Genomic DNA, 16573 nt, shown 5'->3' on the forward strand with positions numbered 1-16573 from the left:
CAGCTGCTGGCTCCTTTTTCATATTTAACAGAAAGATATGACAATGGTACCAATCTTCTCATCTAACTCTCCACAAGAAAGCGAATGAGCATATTTTCCAAAATATCAAACTATTCCTTTAAATTACATTTAACATCTAAACTGGCCTTGACCGTTGGTAAAAGGCTTGTGTTTATATATAATAATACATGTCTATGTTGAGGTGACAACAGAGCAGTGGATAACTATATATACGACTTGCTGTACATTTAGAGAATTACAATGGGATGATGAAGCCAATAACATCTCATAAAGTGAGCTTTGTGTGATATAACTTATTGTAAATGAAGCAGACATCTTAATGGTGGATGAAAAACTTTTCCTTCTAGACAAACTGTCAAGTGGAAAACAAATGGTGTTATTCTTTTTCACACACCAGCCCCACAATTCAAAACATCCAAAAGTCAATATCCACACTTGGCAGTTGAGACAAAGATGGAGATGAGGTGCGAGTAGTGCAAACTATTGCATTGTGGGATGGCCCTGAAGCACCAAATGACATCGATTCACAAAGACTCCATCTTAACACACTTGGTACACTGGGGATTTAAAGTTGAGATGCTAAGAGGCCATAACAACATAATCACAGTCATACAGCTAGCCATTTGTCAAAAATAAACCCAACACCAACAGGTTACAGAGGCTAGAAGTGATGTGTGCACATCTGACTCATTTGTCAGAGGACTACTGATGAGCTGAAAACCGCCTCTAAAACATTCTTTTTCTATTTCCTCGGGAGATTTAAAATGTGTTGTGAGAGCTGCTGCAGGATATTAATGTGAACTCCATTTGGATAGGAATGAACACAGTGTCCGCCAGCAGTGATTTTCAAACAGACACACATTTTATACCAAACTGTGCAGATGAATAAACCTTGTGGCTCAAATTGTCAGGTCAATGCACAACTATTTGACCTACAAGGTGCATATAAAGCAATGATGAAGGGACTCATATTGTATTGATTAATTAATGCACTTTCCCTCTCCGTACAGTTGGCTCTGTCAGACCAGTGCACATCACTGGGGGCACAAATAGATCCTTCTTTGCTTGCCTTTTGTAGCACATGGCCTTGAATCCTCAGTGGTCTCTGTGCCTAAAATAAAGTTAATAACAACCGCAGTGACTTTGCAGACTGGGAGTATTAAATGAAAAAATAGTGATCAAAACTACTTAAAAAGGGAGAAAAAAAAAGATTGAACACAGTCCTCTATTAATGAGGCATATTGTGGTAACGTGTGAGAGCTCTGTTTAGTGCTTTACAGTTAAAAAGGTATCTAATCCACTCTACTCCAGCTTTTATCACAGCTATCAAAAAAGCAGGTATTTATGCTTATGCAAATGAGCACTGCTCTTAGCCACCTTTTCCAGCGGAAGAACAGAAAACAGAAAAAAAAAAATAATGGCTCAGTCTGCTGTCAGCTTCCACTGATAGCTCTTCCTTGGCAGCGGTTTTGGAAACTATTTATTTTCTCTTCGGGACTGGCCCTTAGATAGCTATTATGTAGTTTGCAACAACCCTTTTCTCTTGTCTCATTTGCTTTCATGCATCAAAGGCTCATTTAAAGTGACCTTAAAAATAATGAGGACAAAATATTGTAACATAGTGCATGAGCAGATGAAATTCAGCAGGTATTTAATATTATTTAAATGCATATTTTCAACTAGCCTTTCAGTTACTCAACTTAAATGTTGATGAATAACAAACCTAAAGCAGGCTTGTTCATTTGAAGTAGCTGATGAAAACCCATGAACCTCCCCATGGACATGGTCCCTTGATTGAGAGATGTATTTAATTGATTTTATCTTGCATAATTTAGTTTGACTTTCTGGTTTCTTGCATCTGTGTGTGTCCTCGATTTACAAATATTATGTTGCTGCTTCATTTTGGTCGTTGTAAGTGAGGAAATAGTGCAAATGTTGTATAATTTGTATGTTGCAGCGACATATAAAAGGTCAATAACTACTAACAAGTATTCCGGGTGATGTTTGTCAGTGTTGGTTATGGTTTTTACACTCAATAAATCATTCAGGACCAGGGACAGTTTGCACTTGCCCTACATACTCATGGTTGTATTGAACTTAATAAAAGTGACCTATTCTGCAAATAGGACAGTAAAGTTAGGCGAGCTAGTGCCTTATCAGTGTCAGAGTATTCAAAAAAGAGTTACACGAGGAAACTGTATTTCAACCTGCGTTTATTTTATCAATATACAAGAGCTGAACATTCGCCCCTCACGGCAACAAAGCACAAGCACACTCAGGAATTTGTCAAGCATCCTAATACATGCTGTACCGTGTTATGTACGCGGATGATGATTATTTAGAAGAGTCGAAGCAGTTGTGACAGCACCCAGCATGATTTTGTAGGAATAATGGTTTATACTTTATTTTCCACTTGAGTACCAGCTCTACTCTCTCATTTGCATGCAAGAAACTCAACCAGCAACCTAGGAGTCTTCAAAGGCAGTCTCCCAGGTAATGCAGCAGCTTGAGATTTTGCATCTGATCATCACTGACTGGAGTCTTGATCATGTAGATTCAAACTGGAGGGAGAATTCTACGTGTTTACAAATTCAGACTGGAGTTTCAACTAGCAAGGGAATGATATCTAATCTTCAAAATGCAATATTTCTCAGTTAAATAGATATATTGTTTGATCATGCTAATAGTAAAATCATCATATTTGAGAAAAAAAAACCTTTTTATGATTTCAATAAGACTTTTATTGGGCAAATATTAGAATACAATGTACTAAAATAATGTAACATGAATAACCATAATACATTTTATATTAATTCCTTTCAACTGAAGGAAAATATGTACACCTGTCAACTTCATAGCAATAACCAGTTTTTACAAATATTTACAACCTCAGGGTACATCTCAATCAGCTTATCAACACAGCTTTTAAAAGATAGTGGCAACCTCTGATGCCGTAGCCACAGTAACAATAGTCGGAGTCTGGTTGTGGATTTCAGCACCTCCAACACCCGCCTCACGCTGCTGCTGAGGAAAGTAAGACGGGAGGGTCCCGGTCTTGGAGAAGGTCTGCATGTTGCTCCTCGATTTTGGGCCATTTGTGCCATAACCAGAGTCCTTCCAAAAGTGAGGATAGCCATGAGGACTGTTGAAGACCGGTACTGGGGAGAATCCTATGGTGTATGCATTGTCTCTGGGGCCTCTGAAGCTCTGCGGTGGTACTGCACAGTACGTGCTTTGGCAATCCCCAGACAAGCTGTTAGCAGTGCTGGATGAACCTGAAATAAAAATGAAAAACAAGGATGAGAAATTGTTGATGCAGATTAGAAACCACATTTATTCTGGTGAATATGTATGTTTAACTCAGTAATGTGTAACGTCAAATCTTGAGAGAAGAAGACTTACATTTAAGCCTTGGTTGGAAGGTGCTGAAGTTCTTTTTGCCTCCATCGCCGCTGATATCAGAGTCACTGTCGTTAAAGTCACTGTCCCCTTTGCCGCTGTCCTTTACGCTCAGCTGGTCGCTGTTGCCAATGCCACTGCAAATACAATCAACAGATACAGTATGAGCCCCCACTGCACCACATTAGCTTGATTATTGATGTTCACATACAAGGCCTGTGTCTGTCCTTCCTATCTAACCTCATTCCACAGGAATGCCACAAGCAACACAATGCATGCATGGTGCATGTTAAGTACCCTGTGTCCAGTCAGATTTGACTGTGAATAAAGCATATCCTATCTGAGAAAAGAAATTATATTTAGTTGTCTTACCTCACTTGCAAGCAGTATTTGTCACCTTGCCACACAGATGTTGGTTGGAAATGCTTGGAGGGCAGGAACATCTAAGAGAACAAACAGAATGACAGCAGAGAGCTCAGTTTCCATTTCTGGCACAAAGATCAAGGCAGCACTCGGGAACATCATATGCATATGAAATTAAGAGATCAAAATAAAAAAAACACTCCTGTAGTTGACTCACCTTTGTCTCTGAGTCCCCACTCCTCTCCTGATACAGGCAGGAATCATCCAGGGACGAGGAGGTTCTCTCGTGGAAGAAGCCTCGTTGTCCGGTGTATATGTTTGGTTCTGTTGAGCCGAGCATGGGCATGGGCCTTCCCTCAAACAGGCTGTGACACACTTCTCTCTTGGAGCCGCGGCTTCTTCCTCCACGGCTGAGTTTGCATGTCACAACAACAACCATTATTGCAATCAGCAACAATGCACAGCCCCCGCTGAGCATAATAATGACAATTAGCGAGCCATCCAAGCCGGAGCCTTCTTCATCACCTGACCGCAACACAATGACGACCTGGTCTTCAGAGGGCTGCGTGTCTGAGACGACAAACCTAACGGTGGCACTGCTACCCAGCGGGGATCTGCCATTGTCACTCACGGCGATTTTCATTTCCAGCACGTCTCCGATTTCAGATGTCAGCCATTGTTTCAAAGCAATTTCTCCAGTGTCTTTGTTCATTGTGAAGAGCTGTGGGTCACCTTGTACAATTTGGTAGTAGAGCTCGCCATTCACTCCCTCGTCCTCGTCTTTCGCTGAGACGCGGAGGGCAAGATAGCCAGCAGGTGCATTAAAAGGCAGAGGGATATCAGCAGAGTCGTTCACAAGGACGGGGAAGGTGAAGTATGGATAATTGTCATTCAGATCCACAACTTTAATTCTGATTGTTGATGTGCTTGAAAGAGAGGGGGAACCACTGTCTACAGCCTGGATAACTAGCTCAATCTGCTGAAGAGTTTCATAGTCAAAAGACCTCAAAGTGTACAAAGACCCTGAGAGTGAATCCACAGACACATACGTGGACACTGGAGATCCTCCTGGCACCTCTGCATCTATGAGTTTGTAAGAAACTTTGGCATTCTTTCCCACATCAGGATCACGAGCAACAACAGTGGTTACATATGAACCTGGGATGTTATTTTCCAGGACTGAAACTTCAAAAAGTGACTTACTGAAGAGAGGGGGGTTGTCATTCTCATCTGTCACACGGATGGTGTACTGTCGGACAGTTTTGAACGGTGGGCTTCCCAGGTCCTCTGCAATCACGGTCAAATTGTACTCTGGGATCTTCTCTCGGTCTAAAGTAGTGCTGGTGATAATCATGAAGGAGTCCCCATATGCCTGCTGTAGGGTGAAGTGCTCGTGCCCGAGCAGGCTGATGCGCACGTACCCGTTGGAGCCAGAGTCTCTGTCCGAAGTGCTGATCAGAGCCACGAAGCTCTCCGCAGCTGCAGCTTCTGTGATGTAGGCGACTCCATCACTGCTGGAAGTCATCGGCTTGATGCTGATTTCAGGGGCATTGTCATTCACGTCCACGATATCGACCACAACTTTGCAGCTGGATGGGACAGAGTTTGCGCCTAAATCTGAGGCTTTGATGTTCAGCTCGTATGACCTCCTTTTCTCAAAATCAACCAGCGCCTTCAAAGTCACGTCCCCGGAATAAGGGTCGATGTGGAAAAGGCGGCCGGCTTCTGCCGAAAGCCCGTCAGCAAACGCGTACGTCACCTCCCCGTTGACCCCGTCATCGGGGTCAAAAGCATGCACTTTGAGAACTCTGTGACCCACCGGGGAGTCTTCATTCAGCTCAACTTTCAGCGAGCTGTGCTCAAACGTTGGGCTGTTGTCATTAAAGTCCAGCACGCTAATATTCACAACCATTGACCCGGACTTTGCAGGCACTCCTCCGTCAGTAGCAGTGACTTCGATCGTGAAGCAGTCCTCCACTTCCCTGTCAAGCTCCCTCACCAGCACCAGCTCAGCAAACTTCACTCCATCATCCCGATGTCGCACTTCGACGGCGAAGTGACTGGAGGCAGAGATGTTGTAGCTCTGAATGTAGTTTTCACCCACGTCCTGGTCGAGAGCAATCTGCAGCGGGAATCTTGAGTCCAGCGGGACATTCTCCACTATCTCCAGCGTTGTCTCGTTCCGCAGGAAACGAGGAGAGTGGTCGTTGATATCTTTTACCTCGACCTCCACGTGGATGAGTTGAAACTTTTCTTTGGAGAAGGCCACGACGTCGAAGGTGATGAGGCAGCGCGGAGACCTGGGGCAGAGCTGCTCTCTGTCAATAATGTCCGCCACACTCAGAAGTCCGTCAATCTCCCTCATGTCAATCACCGAAGAGTTGTTTTCTTGCATGAAGCGGAACGATGTGTCAGGGTCATCAGCTGGATCAATTTTTAAATCTTGGGACAGATTGCCTATCTCTGTTCCGGGTGCATCCTCTTCGTAGGTGAAATACCTTGTAGTTGTACACTGAGCAGAGTATACAAATAAAGAGACCATGCACAGCACAATCCCTGTCATCTTGCAAAATCCCATGTTGAAGGGTTACAAAGTGCAGCTAAAACAAAGTCATAAATGATGCAAACAATCCACCACCTGTGCTATGTCAGGTCGAATCACAACTGTGTTCAACTCTGACTTTGCTTTGGGACTTTAAGCCCCGGTATATGCAAATAGGCTGCCCCCATCGACCAATGGCCTTCCAGTGGTCCATGCGCCAACAGGGGAACGTTTGGCTCTGCAGCAAACTGCTGATCACTTTTGTGGGTGCAAATGGTTTATTAGATGAACTCAGTGTGTGGCTTTAATCTGGCTGATAAATCAGTGTGACTTAAATAAATCTGCACATGGCATTTAATTACCTGACTTAATCAATTAGGGGACTGTAATAGGGCTACAGTGTCATCAGAGGAAGCTGAAGTCTACCTATTGAAAGCCTGAATAATTGATTAGTTGTGTCTGTCAGTGAGATACAATTATGTAGAGGCTGGGGTGGAAGAGAAAAAAACGGAGGGGAAATATCCACACTTCAATGAGATCATAATTGCTGATAGAGTAAACAAGGGCTCACAACATCTCTTTTAGTCACTCTCATGAGCACCAGTGGTACCTTAAATGTAGTTACATTTAGTTACTTAAATGTAATACATGATTAACACCACAATGTAGAAATACTCAGTTCCAAGTAAAAATACTGCAATCAAAACTCTATTTAAATACGACGAGTATCAACAAAATGTACATAAAGTATCAACATATGCAAAATGACTGCTCTGGGTAATTGTATCTTTACCTTTGTATCATTTCTTTACTGTAAGATCTAACTAGCAGTTAACTAGTAACTATTGCTGCCAGCTGCTATGGCATAAAATGGAAATACTTAAGCAAAGTACCTAAAAATGTACTTCTGTGAAGTATTTAATAATGTATTTAGTTACACCCCCCCCCCCCCCCCCCCCCCCACTGGATAAAAGCAGTAAGAAATGCAAAATGGTAAACTGGAGAAAACATATAATTATGGATGATCGTAGTGCCTGTTGACTTTCATTGTTATTCATATACAACTATTATCACAGTCTCATCAAAAGCCTTACTTCAGTCCAATAAAACCCAAACTATGAGCCATAAATATGTATTTCTTTATTTTTTCCTCAGAACAATACCCATTCATGTAAATATTGCCCTTAGATGATTTACATAATAAAGGAAAAGGAGAACTCTTTCTTTCTGTCATGAAGCCAGTAACATTGTCTCATTTGTTCAAACAGCGGAGGAGGAAGTTAAGTATTATGCAGTGAAGAAAACCCACAAAGTCAGACGAGTGTTATATGATTAGTGTACTGTTTTGGACACCCACAATGTTAATGAGACATAGAATATCAGTGTAGCTCCATGTTAGAGGAAACACCTTTGTGTAATCAAGATCTATTGTAGTAAACACTCAAATGCACTTAATGTACCCTTTTCAACAAACATTCTAAAACAAGAGCCTTGAAAGTCAGAAGAACAAAGAGGTCTGGAGAATAAACTGCATTGAATGATTCCCCCTCCCACCTCAAACACACACACACACACACACACACACACACACACACACACGGAACACAGACACACTCACTAGCAACAGCTCCCATAGTGATAACAAAAGAGCATGAGTCAACCAGACTTTTGTCAACCATATGGGTGATTATCTTTTGCTGATTAAAAGGCGTCTATGGTCCTTCAAAGGACTCTTGACACCTCACAAAAGTTTGGGTTAAAGCTGTCTGAGCCCCCAAGAGGGCACATACAGGGAGGTGTGAAAAAGCACACGACAGCCACAGAGACCAGAGATACTACGTGAGACTGTGCCAGCCAGAGGTGATGGGGTAGCTCTGTCCCGCCACAATTACAGTGTCATATATGCCCAATTTTGCTTTTAAACTAAATGTCCACCCATCCGGCCATTTTCTGACGCTTATCCAGTGCCGGGTTGCAGTGGCAGCAGGTGAAGGAAGGTAGTCCAGATGTCTCCCCAGCAACGTTTTTCAGCTCCTCCTGGCGGATCTCAAGCTGTTTCCAAAGCAGATGAGAGATATAATCTCTCCAGCATGTTCTGGGTCCACCCCAAGGTATCCTACCAATTGGACTTGCCTGGAAAACATCCAAAAGAAAATCGTACAGCTCACATGAGCGAACCACTTAGCTGACTCTACTCCAAGCTCCCTCAGGATATCTGAGCTCCTCACCCCATCTCTAAGAGTGAGCCCAGTCACCCAACAGAGGAAACTCATTGCGGCTGCTCTCATTCTTTCTTCCACTACCCAATGCTCATAACCATAACCACCCAGATGAGGGTTGGAATGTAGATTGACTGGTAAATCAATAGCTTTGCCTTCCGGTTCAGCTCCCTCTTCACTGCAACGCTCACACTACTGCGGACACCGAACAAATTCTCCTCTCGATCTTCACGCTCCATCCAAGCCGAAGCCCTTCTAGCCTCCTGGGACATGTGTGATGCTTCAGGAGACCTTGAGGTCAACCAGGCCTGCTTCTTCATCTTGACAGCCTCTTCACCAGGTGGCCGTCACGACAGGCACAGACGACCTACTGACCACAACTCTGAGCAGTCGACTCCGCAATAGTGGAGGCTTTTGAACATGTCCCCACCTGCAGATCTGAAGATACGACCACCAAGTCAACCATTGATCTTTGGCCTGAGGTGTTCTGGTATCAAGTACATTTATGCTAGAACATGATGTTTGCTATGACTGGAACAGAAGTCATAGAAAAGCACAACAGGGCATATTTAGCATTCTAAATGGAGAGAGAGAATCCCAGGCAACTTGAACACAAGATAATAACAAACTGTTAAACACTTGGCTGCAGAGACAGCCAATTTAGAATGTATGCCATGGATAGCTGCAGTGTTTGTCTATTGAACTTGTAGCATGCTTCAGTCGCATCCCATTAAAGCAGAAGTGCTAAGAGTTTGTCTTCAAATCCATAAGACATCAAACCAACAAGTGTTTTTTTTCCCACAAATGCTGAAGCTTGTATTATGCCACAAATCAATAAATTAAGTGTTTTTCCTGACTATACGCTAAGCAGGCCAGTACAATTAAATATCCTTAATCTCGGAGGTGCAAGAGCATCGCATCGCATCCTAACTTGTGGTTCTCAACATCGAGTGAGAAATCTTCTGATGTTGAGTGTAAACAAGAAGTGTTGCCTCTCTCGCTCATTATCTACTCCTTCCTTGGTTCTTTTTTCCACTCTCTATCTCTATTTTGTTTAAAACAAGATCATGCTGAACATATGAACATCGAGCCAGAGGGGATCAAACATAAGATACTTTTCTGCCATTACCAGACACACAAAGCCTTCAGCACAACAGTCCCATGCTGGCTGGGTGTTGAAATCCAGGATTTTGTGGCTCTGAGGAGTCAGAAGGTAAAGCAGAATTATTAGCCAAATTAGTTGTTTGCCACTAAGAGGATTATGCTTTAATCTTATCGAGCACTTACCACTTTGTGTTGCAACGAGTTCAAGGTAACAGCTGAGCAGCTGTAGATGAAAACATTTTAGTCTAAAATTAAAGTGCAGACATAATGATTAAAACAGCAGCTATACACAGGTAGTGATGACTTGTTCATTTGTGATATTCTTCATGTATCCTACCAACTGCCTTAGTATAAATTACATCACTATAAGGTCACCAGAGGTCTTAACCACAAACAAAGAATGGCTAACACAGAAGTGATACTTGTTTGTCACCTAAGTCAGGTGATTAATGCAGATCACGGTTTGATTAAGACGTGTGTGGTGACAGTAAGAGCATTACTGCAGATTAATGGGTTTGGCCATCTGTTCTCTCACTGAGGTGATTTTAATTAATGGCAAGAATATTGTGAATCTTGCCTTGGCTGTCAACATTACAGTAAAAACAATGATGGTAAGAAATCAGTCAAATGTCAGCCAGTCTTTCACATCATTTGAAGGCCATTTGAAGATTCTCCACCAGGTAGGAAGGCAGGAAAAGCATCTGGTGACACCGGGAGCAGTAATCCTGGCATATGCCACTGGGAACAAATGTCTCAAAGGCCCACCTTTCATAATAGCCACTATGTCACCCACTGCTAGTAAATTGCAAACACGTTTTTTTTACTTACATAGTTTCAAGGTTCCCAGTATTTGAGATACACAAAATAAATGTTTAAAAAGGCTTTATAAAAATGTTACTTTTGATACCTTATTTGTTTTATATTTTGCATGTTTTACAAGAAAAGAAATTCAGTCTCTTTCTATCAACGGGTGAACTGGTAAATATTAGTGTTTTGGTTTGTCTAGATATATTCTGACTTAGACTATATAAATCACAAACCTGCTAATATCTACACCAGAAGGCAGAGTGGCACAGATACAGGGAGCCATATACAGGTATGCTCATAGACAAAATAGAAAAGGAGTATGATGTACAAACAAGCTATGCATACAACATGAAACAGAATAATAACACGATCACAGAGGCTGCAGGTCCTGCAGTTCAAACAATAAAGAAATTCAAATTATTTCACATCATTCCATTTGCATGATTGAAAGGTTTTTACACTCATCAAAATCCTCATTACATCATCATATTAGTTACAAAACTTACTATCACCATTAATGGCATCTGAAGGGACAAAAACAGATTGTTATTGTTTTAGGAAAGTTACAGTTAATTTGCACATTGTGTAAAAAGAAAATAGACAGAGCACAAGATAAAATTGGAGTCTGTTTCCTTCAAGATGACCTCTGATTGTGTTATTAAATTAGGAACCATGGCTAACATTTCTATATATTATATTTTTTCCATATTAAAACTCAATAGGCTACAATTGTGCTTTTGACTGGGATCCCCCAGGAGCCTGCTTAATCTGTATTTACAATTATTATTTAAAAAAACACAAAATAATAGAAAGGAAATAACGATATGAAATCATTAGGAATAAAAAGACAACTTCCTGGAAAAGTTGGAATTGGAATTTCCTTTGAGATATAACAAAACATACCTCTGGGATCTGCGGGTACCACAGTTTGTAAAATGAGGGTTAAACACCTGTAAATATTCTTGTACCTGGCCATAAACTCATTTATACATCAGCCATGCTGCTAAATACCTAAATGGGCTCTTTTTAATAACAATACAACCTTGAAGAGAGATAGACTTGTATTCATCACTCAGTGTTTATTAAATTTAGATAGGCAAAGACTATTTGTTAAGTCTGGTAACTCATCCAGCCATTTTCAAGCCAGCCCCTTATCAGTTTCCTCATCTCACTTTAACCTTAGGTGCTCTAATAAACTGGGGGTATACATGTCACTGCTCTGGCCGTGAGGGTCATGTGGAGGGTTTAATCTCAGCCATTTGTGCTGTCTGAAAGGCAGATAAAACAAGATTATCCTGTTCTTGGTTCTGGCCTTTGGTGAAACGAGAGGGTGGAAGCATGTGAGCAGCAGCTGTGGAGGTGCCAAATGCTCAGACTGGTTAGTGGTCTCTGTTGCTTTTGGCACCTCCTGTGGCGCTACAGGCAGAGATAACCCCCCAACCACAACTCATCTTCACAGCTCTCCAACTGATTACAACTGGCCAAATGTTTAACATACTGTCCCTAATCACACTTCACATTCTGTCACAATATGCCCCTAAATAGCTTTAAGGGCCATATAACTCACATAGGCACTTGTAGCCTTGATGTTATTAGGTGTAATTGTTTTTTTTTTTCTTCCTGTTAGTTTCCTTTTTTTTGCCTCAGCTCTGTAATTAATGCATTCAGATCATTTCAGGAGGGATGGAATTTATTTCGCACAGCAACTGAATTTAGGACATGTGAGGCGCAACTAAAAAGATATATTTGTAAAACAAAGAGCAATTATGGAAATAAATGCATAACATAAGAAAATCATAAAACGGCCTCACTATTTTATGATAAAATAATTAGTCTATTAGGGCCAAGCATGCATAATACAGGGTTTCCCTGTAATACAATCTCAGTGGACTCTACATGTTTTAATAAACAAATTCAGAGCATTAATATGGATGCCGTGTAAACATGTTTCTAGGATTTTTTCATGCTGGCCACAAAAGGCTGAGTCTATTAAGAAATTTGGAAAGACAGATTTTGTTGTTTAAATCTCCTAAAAGCCGAGGCAGATCAAAAGAGGCATTAGTATTCAGAGACAAATCATGTTTGGCTGAGGTTCCTCTACCCCCACTCAACTCCAACCATTCCCCACTGTGTAACTAATGCTCGCTGCCTGAGAACGATTGGAACAACAGTTGCTAGCTGCACTTCATTATGCATAAGTGTTTTTGAATAAGCTTTGACCATATGTACCATCAGGTATGCAGCACAAAAGCATATTCATCATTAGAATTTAAGCACTGAGTGAAAAACACAAAATCCTGTCTCACCGCCGTTAACAAAATACCTGCTTAAGGATCGTAATGACAAACAAAGCAAAACAGGTTTTTGGAATTGAGGCCAGTCATTTTAAAATTGTGAGTCAACCAGGTTTGGATTAAAACCAGGGAAGAGAGTGCCATCTACAGGTTGAAATGTAGCCCCGGTAACATCAGAAGACTTGCAAGCAATAACACATCCTGAAAGCATGTGCATGTTTCAGACACAGATCATTAACTCTCTTGCTAATAGATTCTAAATTAATGTTTGGACCACCTTGATTGAGGGAACATGTAGTCCTGACAGTGGTTAACAATCTAATTTGGGCAGAGACTAGCAACCACAAAAATAGTGCACCAAACAATTGTATTCTACGAGAAACCAGCTCCCTTCCTCTTAGCTTGAAGTGTGGCCTCGCTACGTGCTTTGTACTTTCTGTTGGTAAAGGATCCACTGTGGGTTTCAATCCAATTATGATGACTACTTCACATTTCATGGTTCATATTGAATTTCACCGCCTTAAGCTACATGGAAGAGGGCCCCAAAAGATCAGCAGGCCTGCACATTAACCTCCAGTGATATTCTGTGTGTGATGATTGCAGGCACATATTTGACTTGACATCTCCCTATCCAACTCTCACTTTGATTTTCATTTTCCACGTCACCGCTGAACTGGTCATTGTAGATAAAACGGTGCTGAAAATGTCCTTGTTTTAGTGTGTCTTTCAGTGAGGATGTACAAGCTTGCAATCCATATTCCTGTAGCATGTTGGCTGTTACTATATCAGGTGAGGTAAATAAGAATTTACTTGGTAGTCCAGGCTGTGAATAAATTTGATTCTCTCTTGGACGGTTCTATTATTCGAAGCAGGGAGATTAAGTATAGCCTCCTAGCTTGTGTGTGTGTGGGTGCATGAGTATATTTATGTGGGACTCCGTATGTGTGTGTGTGTGTCTGTGTGTATGTCAATGTTAATTTTTACCTTTTCAAGGACCAGGTCCCTCTCCTCGTCTTCCTTCCTTGAATATATTTTACATCTCCATATTGACATCCTAGGATGTTGCCTCCTTGAAGCAATTTCCTCTCAGCACATTATCTGATGGGTGAGAACTGTTTCCCATTGGCAGGTGCAGATGACACTTGGGCTGGGTAAGAGCTGGCTGTTAAATGTGAGACTGGCTTCTTACCAAGCTCCAGTCTGCCTGGTCCTGACAGCCCCCACAGGGCTGGCCACTGGGGGCGGACTGTTGGGCCAACTGGCCACTGAGGGGTGTAATCGCTCCCTCTGACATATTTGGCACAAGCTAACTATTTGCTCCACAATAGAAAGGCCTGTGTGAGCATCTTGCTTAATCCTGTCAGGCCAGGAGATGGCAATATTGAGGTGAGAGATAAACATTTAAAACACATCAACCCCTGTAATGGTTCATATCGTATGAGAGGCTAAACAAAGCATGCATGGAGCTTGTATTGTATTAATGTATGTTATGTCTACCTTGTGGAGAAAATGGGGCATGTTGTTGTGTTCAAAAGGAGAACAAAACACCAGGAAATACAATTTAAAATGTGATATAATAACAGAACAAAATATTACTCAGAAGTTTCAGCAGTAAATAGAAATGACAAAAGCTTTAAAAATAGAGAAAAAAACCTGTTGCAGCACATTACATTTACCTGCATTACATTTTACAGTGAGTGGACACACACACACACACACACACACACACACACACACACACACACACACACACACACACACACACACACACCATGTATATTGTATCGTAAGGGTACGTTCATAGATAAAAACCTCTTAGAATGAAATTGGTTAAAGAAATAGAGACGACACTCCCCTATTTTCCAGCCTGTACTCGTAAGAGTTTACAATTAGGAATGCAAAACTGCAACAAAGGCACTGAAAAGGATGCCCACGGTGTAAAATCTGTGCGTGCATGTGCACAAGTGCATGAGTGGAGCAGAGAGATAGATTAATGTTGAGGGGCATCAGCTTAGAGGATGTTTTGTTTCCCTACTGTGTGCCGAGTGCAGAGGGGAGTTAAGGGATTCCAATCTGGTCGTCGAGTCCTGCGGTGCGAAGAATGTTTTGGAGTGTGCTTGGTGATAGCGGACTCCATTACGGGGCTGAGTCTCAGGGTAGCCTGCCATTGTGCCGGCAAGCGAGGAGGTTAATCAGATCCCAGCTCCATTATGAATGCTTGCTATTTCTAAAGGGCTCTATGAATAGAATACTGTAAGCTCTCGTAAAAATGAATCTGGGCTCTATGCTTTTACAGAACAAGGCCTGATAAAGAGTATTGTTGGTCTACATTTGAAGAGATTCCACATTCTCTAGAGCAAAACCCGAATGAGTGTTTTATGGGGGACTAGTTATTAATTATGTGAGATTAGGTTTCCAGCTCTGCAGCGATGTGTCCCATGTCTGCTTTGTTTGCTCTAAAAGGCAGATTATCTTAATAGATTTTTTAAGTATTAAATTAATTTCATATTGTGAGTCAATGACAGTTGCTTCCACAGATTGGCAAGTATGTATTCAGTCCCTCCTCATTAAACCAGGACATTGCTAAATATACTTTTTGCGCCTTCTTTTGTTTTAGCTCATGATTATATTTTAAATTTTTCACAAGTTATCCTATCATTTCTATGTCTTGTAGCTCAATTAGCTTTGTTGAAAACCTAAGTTGGAAGCAGGACCTTAGGGTGACCACTATTAATTTGGATTCATATACTTTTAACCCTAGACACACACACACACATCATGTAGTAGGCAGAGAATCATTGAACGCGGTTGTGTTCGGTTCTAGGATGCTGAAATGCATTATTTGGTTTTGTTGGGCTGCTGTGAGCCAAACTCAACAAAACATTAGCAAAGGGAGGCATCTACTTGATAACACCACTGACACGCCTCCACTCAAACACTCAGTTGTAAATCATTCATCAGATGAGGAGGCTGGTGAATGGTGGTTTGTCTGATGGTCATGCAGATTTATGATAGTGTACCTAATTTCCGGTATGCAAATCATTTGTGGGTCTAAAGCACTGACTGTCGACTTTTGTCAGACTTTCTTTTTTTTTTTTTTTTTAGCTTTTACCACTTTGTTTATGAGCTTTTGGCCATATTTTCATTCTGGCTCTAGTCTTTTTGTCTTTTTCATTTATCTGGTAAAGCACTTTAAAATACAATTGGAAGAGTGCACTATAAATAAAAGGGCATGATGAAGACTACAATTACACAATGTGCTTTTGGGAGGGAGAATATTTACCATGAATCACAAACCAGCTCACAATGTAGCATGTCTGAGTAGAAAAGTGAATGAAGACGACAATAAGACATGACTTGTGGGAATAATACAAACAGGAGATTCAGCAGTCTGCTGTCAAGACAACATACACTAACTGTGATTTAGAGAGCAATAAACGTACGCTTAATAGGACAGTTCACATTTCACACAATTTGTAGAAAATTTAATTTCTTTGTGAAGGCACAGATGCTAAAATTCAGCTAGGCTTTGCAGAACAACAGAGCACTTATATGGGAGGAAATGTGTTAACAGGCTAGACAGTCCTATTCTCAGCAAAGAGGTATTTAAGTACTGAAGATGAAGTGAGATGGAAAATCTCATTTCCATAACAGAACAGGGAAAACAGTCTGGCAGAAGGTGTTTTCTTTTTTCTCTTTTTTTTTACTGTTGAATTGTCAGAGCAATCATTGTTGAGCCACAGTCAGGGCAGCAGACTAAAAGGAGAGGGGTTGGGGGGAGGGGATGGGAGGAGGTTGAGCCCTCTTTCCCAAAACACATACAA

The 16573-nt window shown here is 41.4% G+C and overlaps 1 protein-coding gene and 1 long non-coding RNA gene across 2 annotated transcripts; both read right to left on the reverse strand.

Moving 5' to 3' along the window:
* Positions 1-2884: 2884 nt before the first annotated feature.
* Positions 2885-6346, reverse strand: pcdh8 (protocadherin 8). The gene is made up of 4 exons (XM_068734068.1): positions 4001-6346; positions 3793-3863; positions 3424-3557; positions 2885-3296 (listed from the first exon to the last, which is right to left on the reverse strand). Exons 1-4 carry the CDS (start codon positions 6344-6346, stop codon positions 2947-2949), a joined length of 2901 nt encoding a protein of 966 aa, XP_068590169.1. The 3' UTR covers positions 2885-2946.
* Positions 6347-9693: 3347 nt separating this feature from the next.
* Positions 9694-13843, reverse strand: LOC137890973 (uncharacterized). The gene is made up of 3 exons (XR_011105321.1): positions 13734-13843; positions 9832-9893; positions 9694-9742 (listed from the first exon to the last, which is right to left on the reverse strand). It is a non-coding gene; the product is annotated as an uncharacterized lncRNA (long non-coding RNA).
* Positions 13844-16573: the final 2730 nt, after the last annotated feature.

The sequence above is a fragment of the Cebidichthys violaceus genome, unplaced genomic scaffold (assembly GCF_023349555.1).
Source record: "Cebidichthys violaceus isolate CVI_PGR_0920_01 unplaced genomic scaffold, fCebVio1.0.p SCAF_11, whole genome shotgun sequence".
NCBI classification, from domain to species: domain Eukaryota; kingdom Metazoa; phylum Chordata; class Actinopteri; order Perciformes; family Stichaeidae; genus Cebidichthys; species Cebidichthys violaceus.

What these genes read in the sequence shown, in the direction of transcription:
- pcdh8 (XM_068734068.1), bottom strand. Translation starts at nt 6,346, where the DNA reads ATGACAGGGATTGTGCTGTGCATGGTCTCTTTATTTGTATACTCTGCT. An exon ending in GTGGGGACTCAGAGACAAAG is followed by an intron (nt 3,864 to 4,000) that starts GTGAGTCAACTA and finishes TTGTTCTCTTAG; the next exon opens with ATGTTCCTGCCCTCCAAGCA. An exon ending in CTTCCAACCAAGGCTTAAAT is followed by an intron (nt 3,297 to 3,423) that starts GTAAGTCTTCTT and finishes TTTTTATTTCAG; the next exon opens with GTTCATCCAGCACTGCTAAC.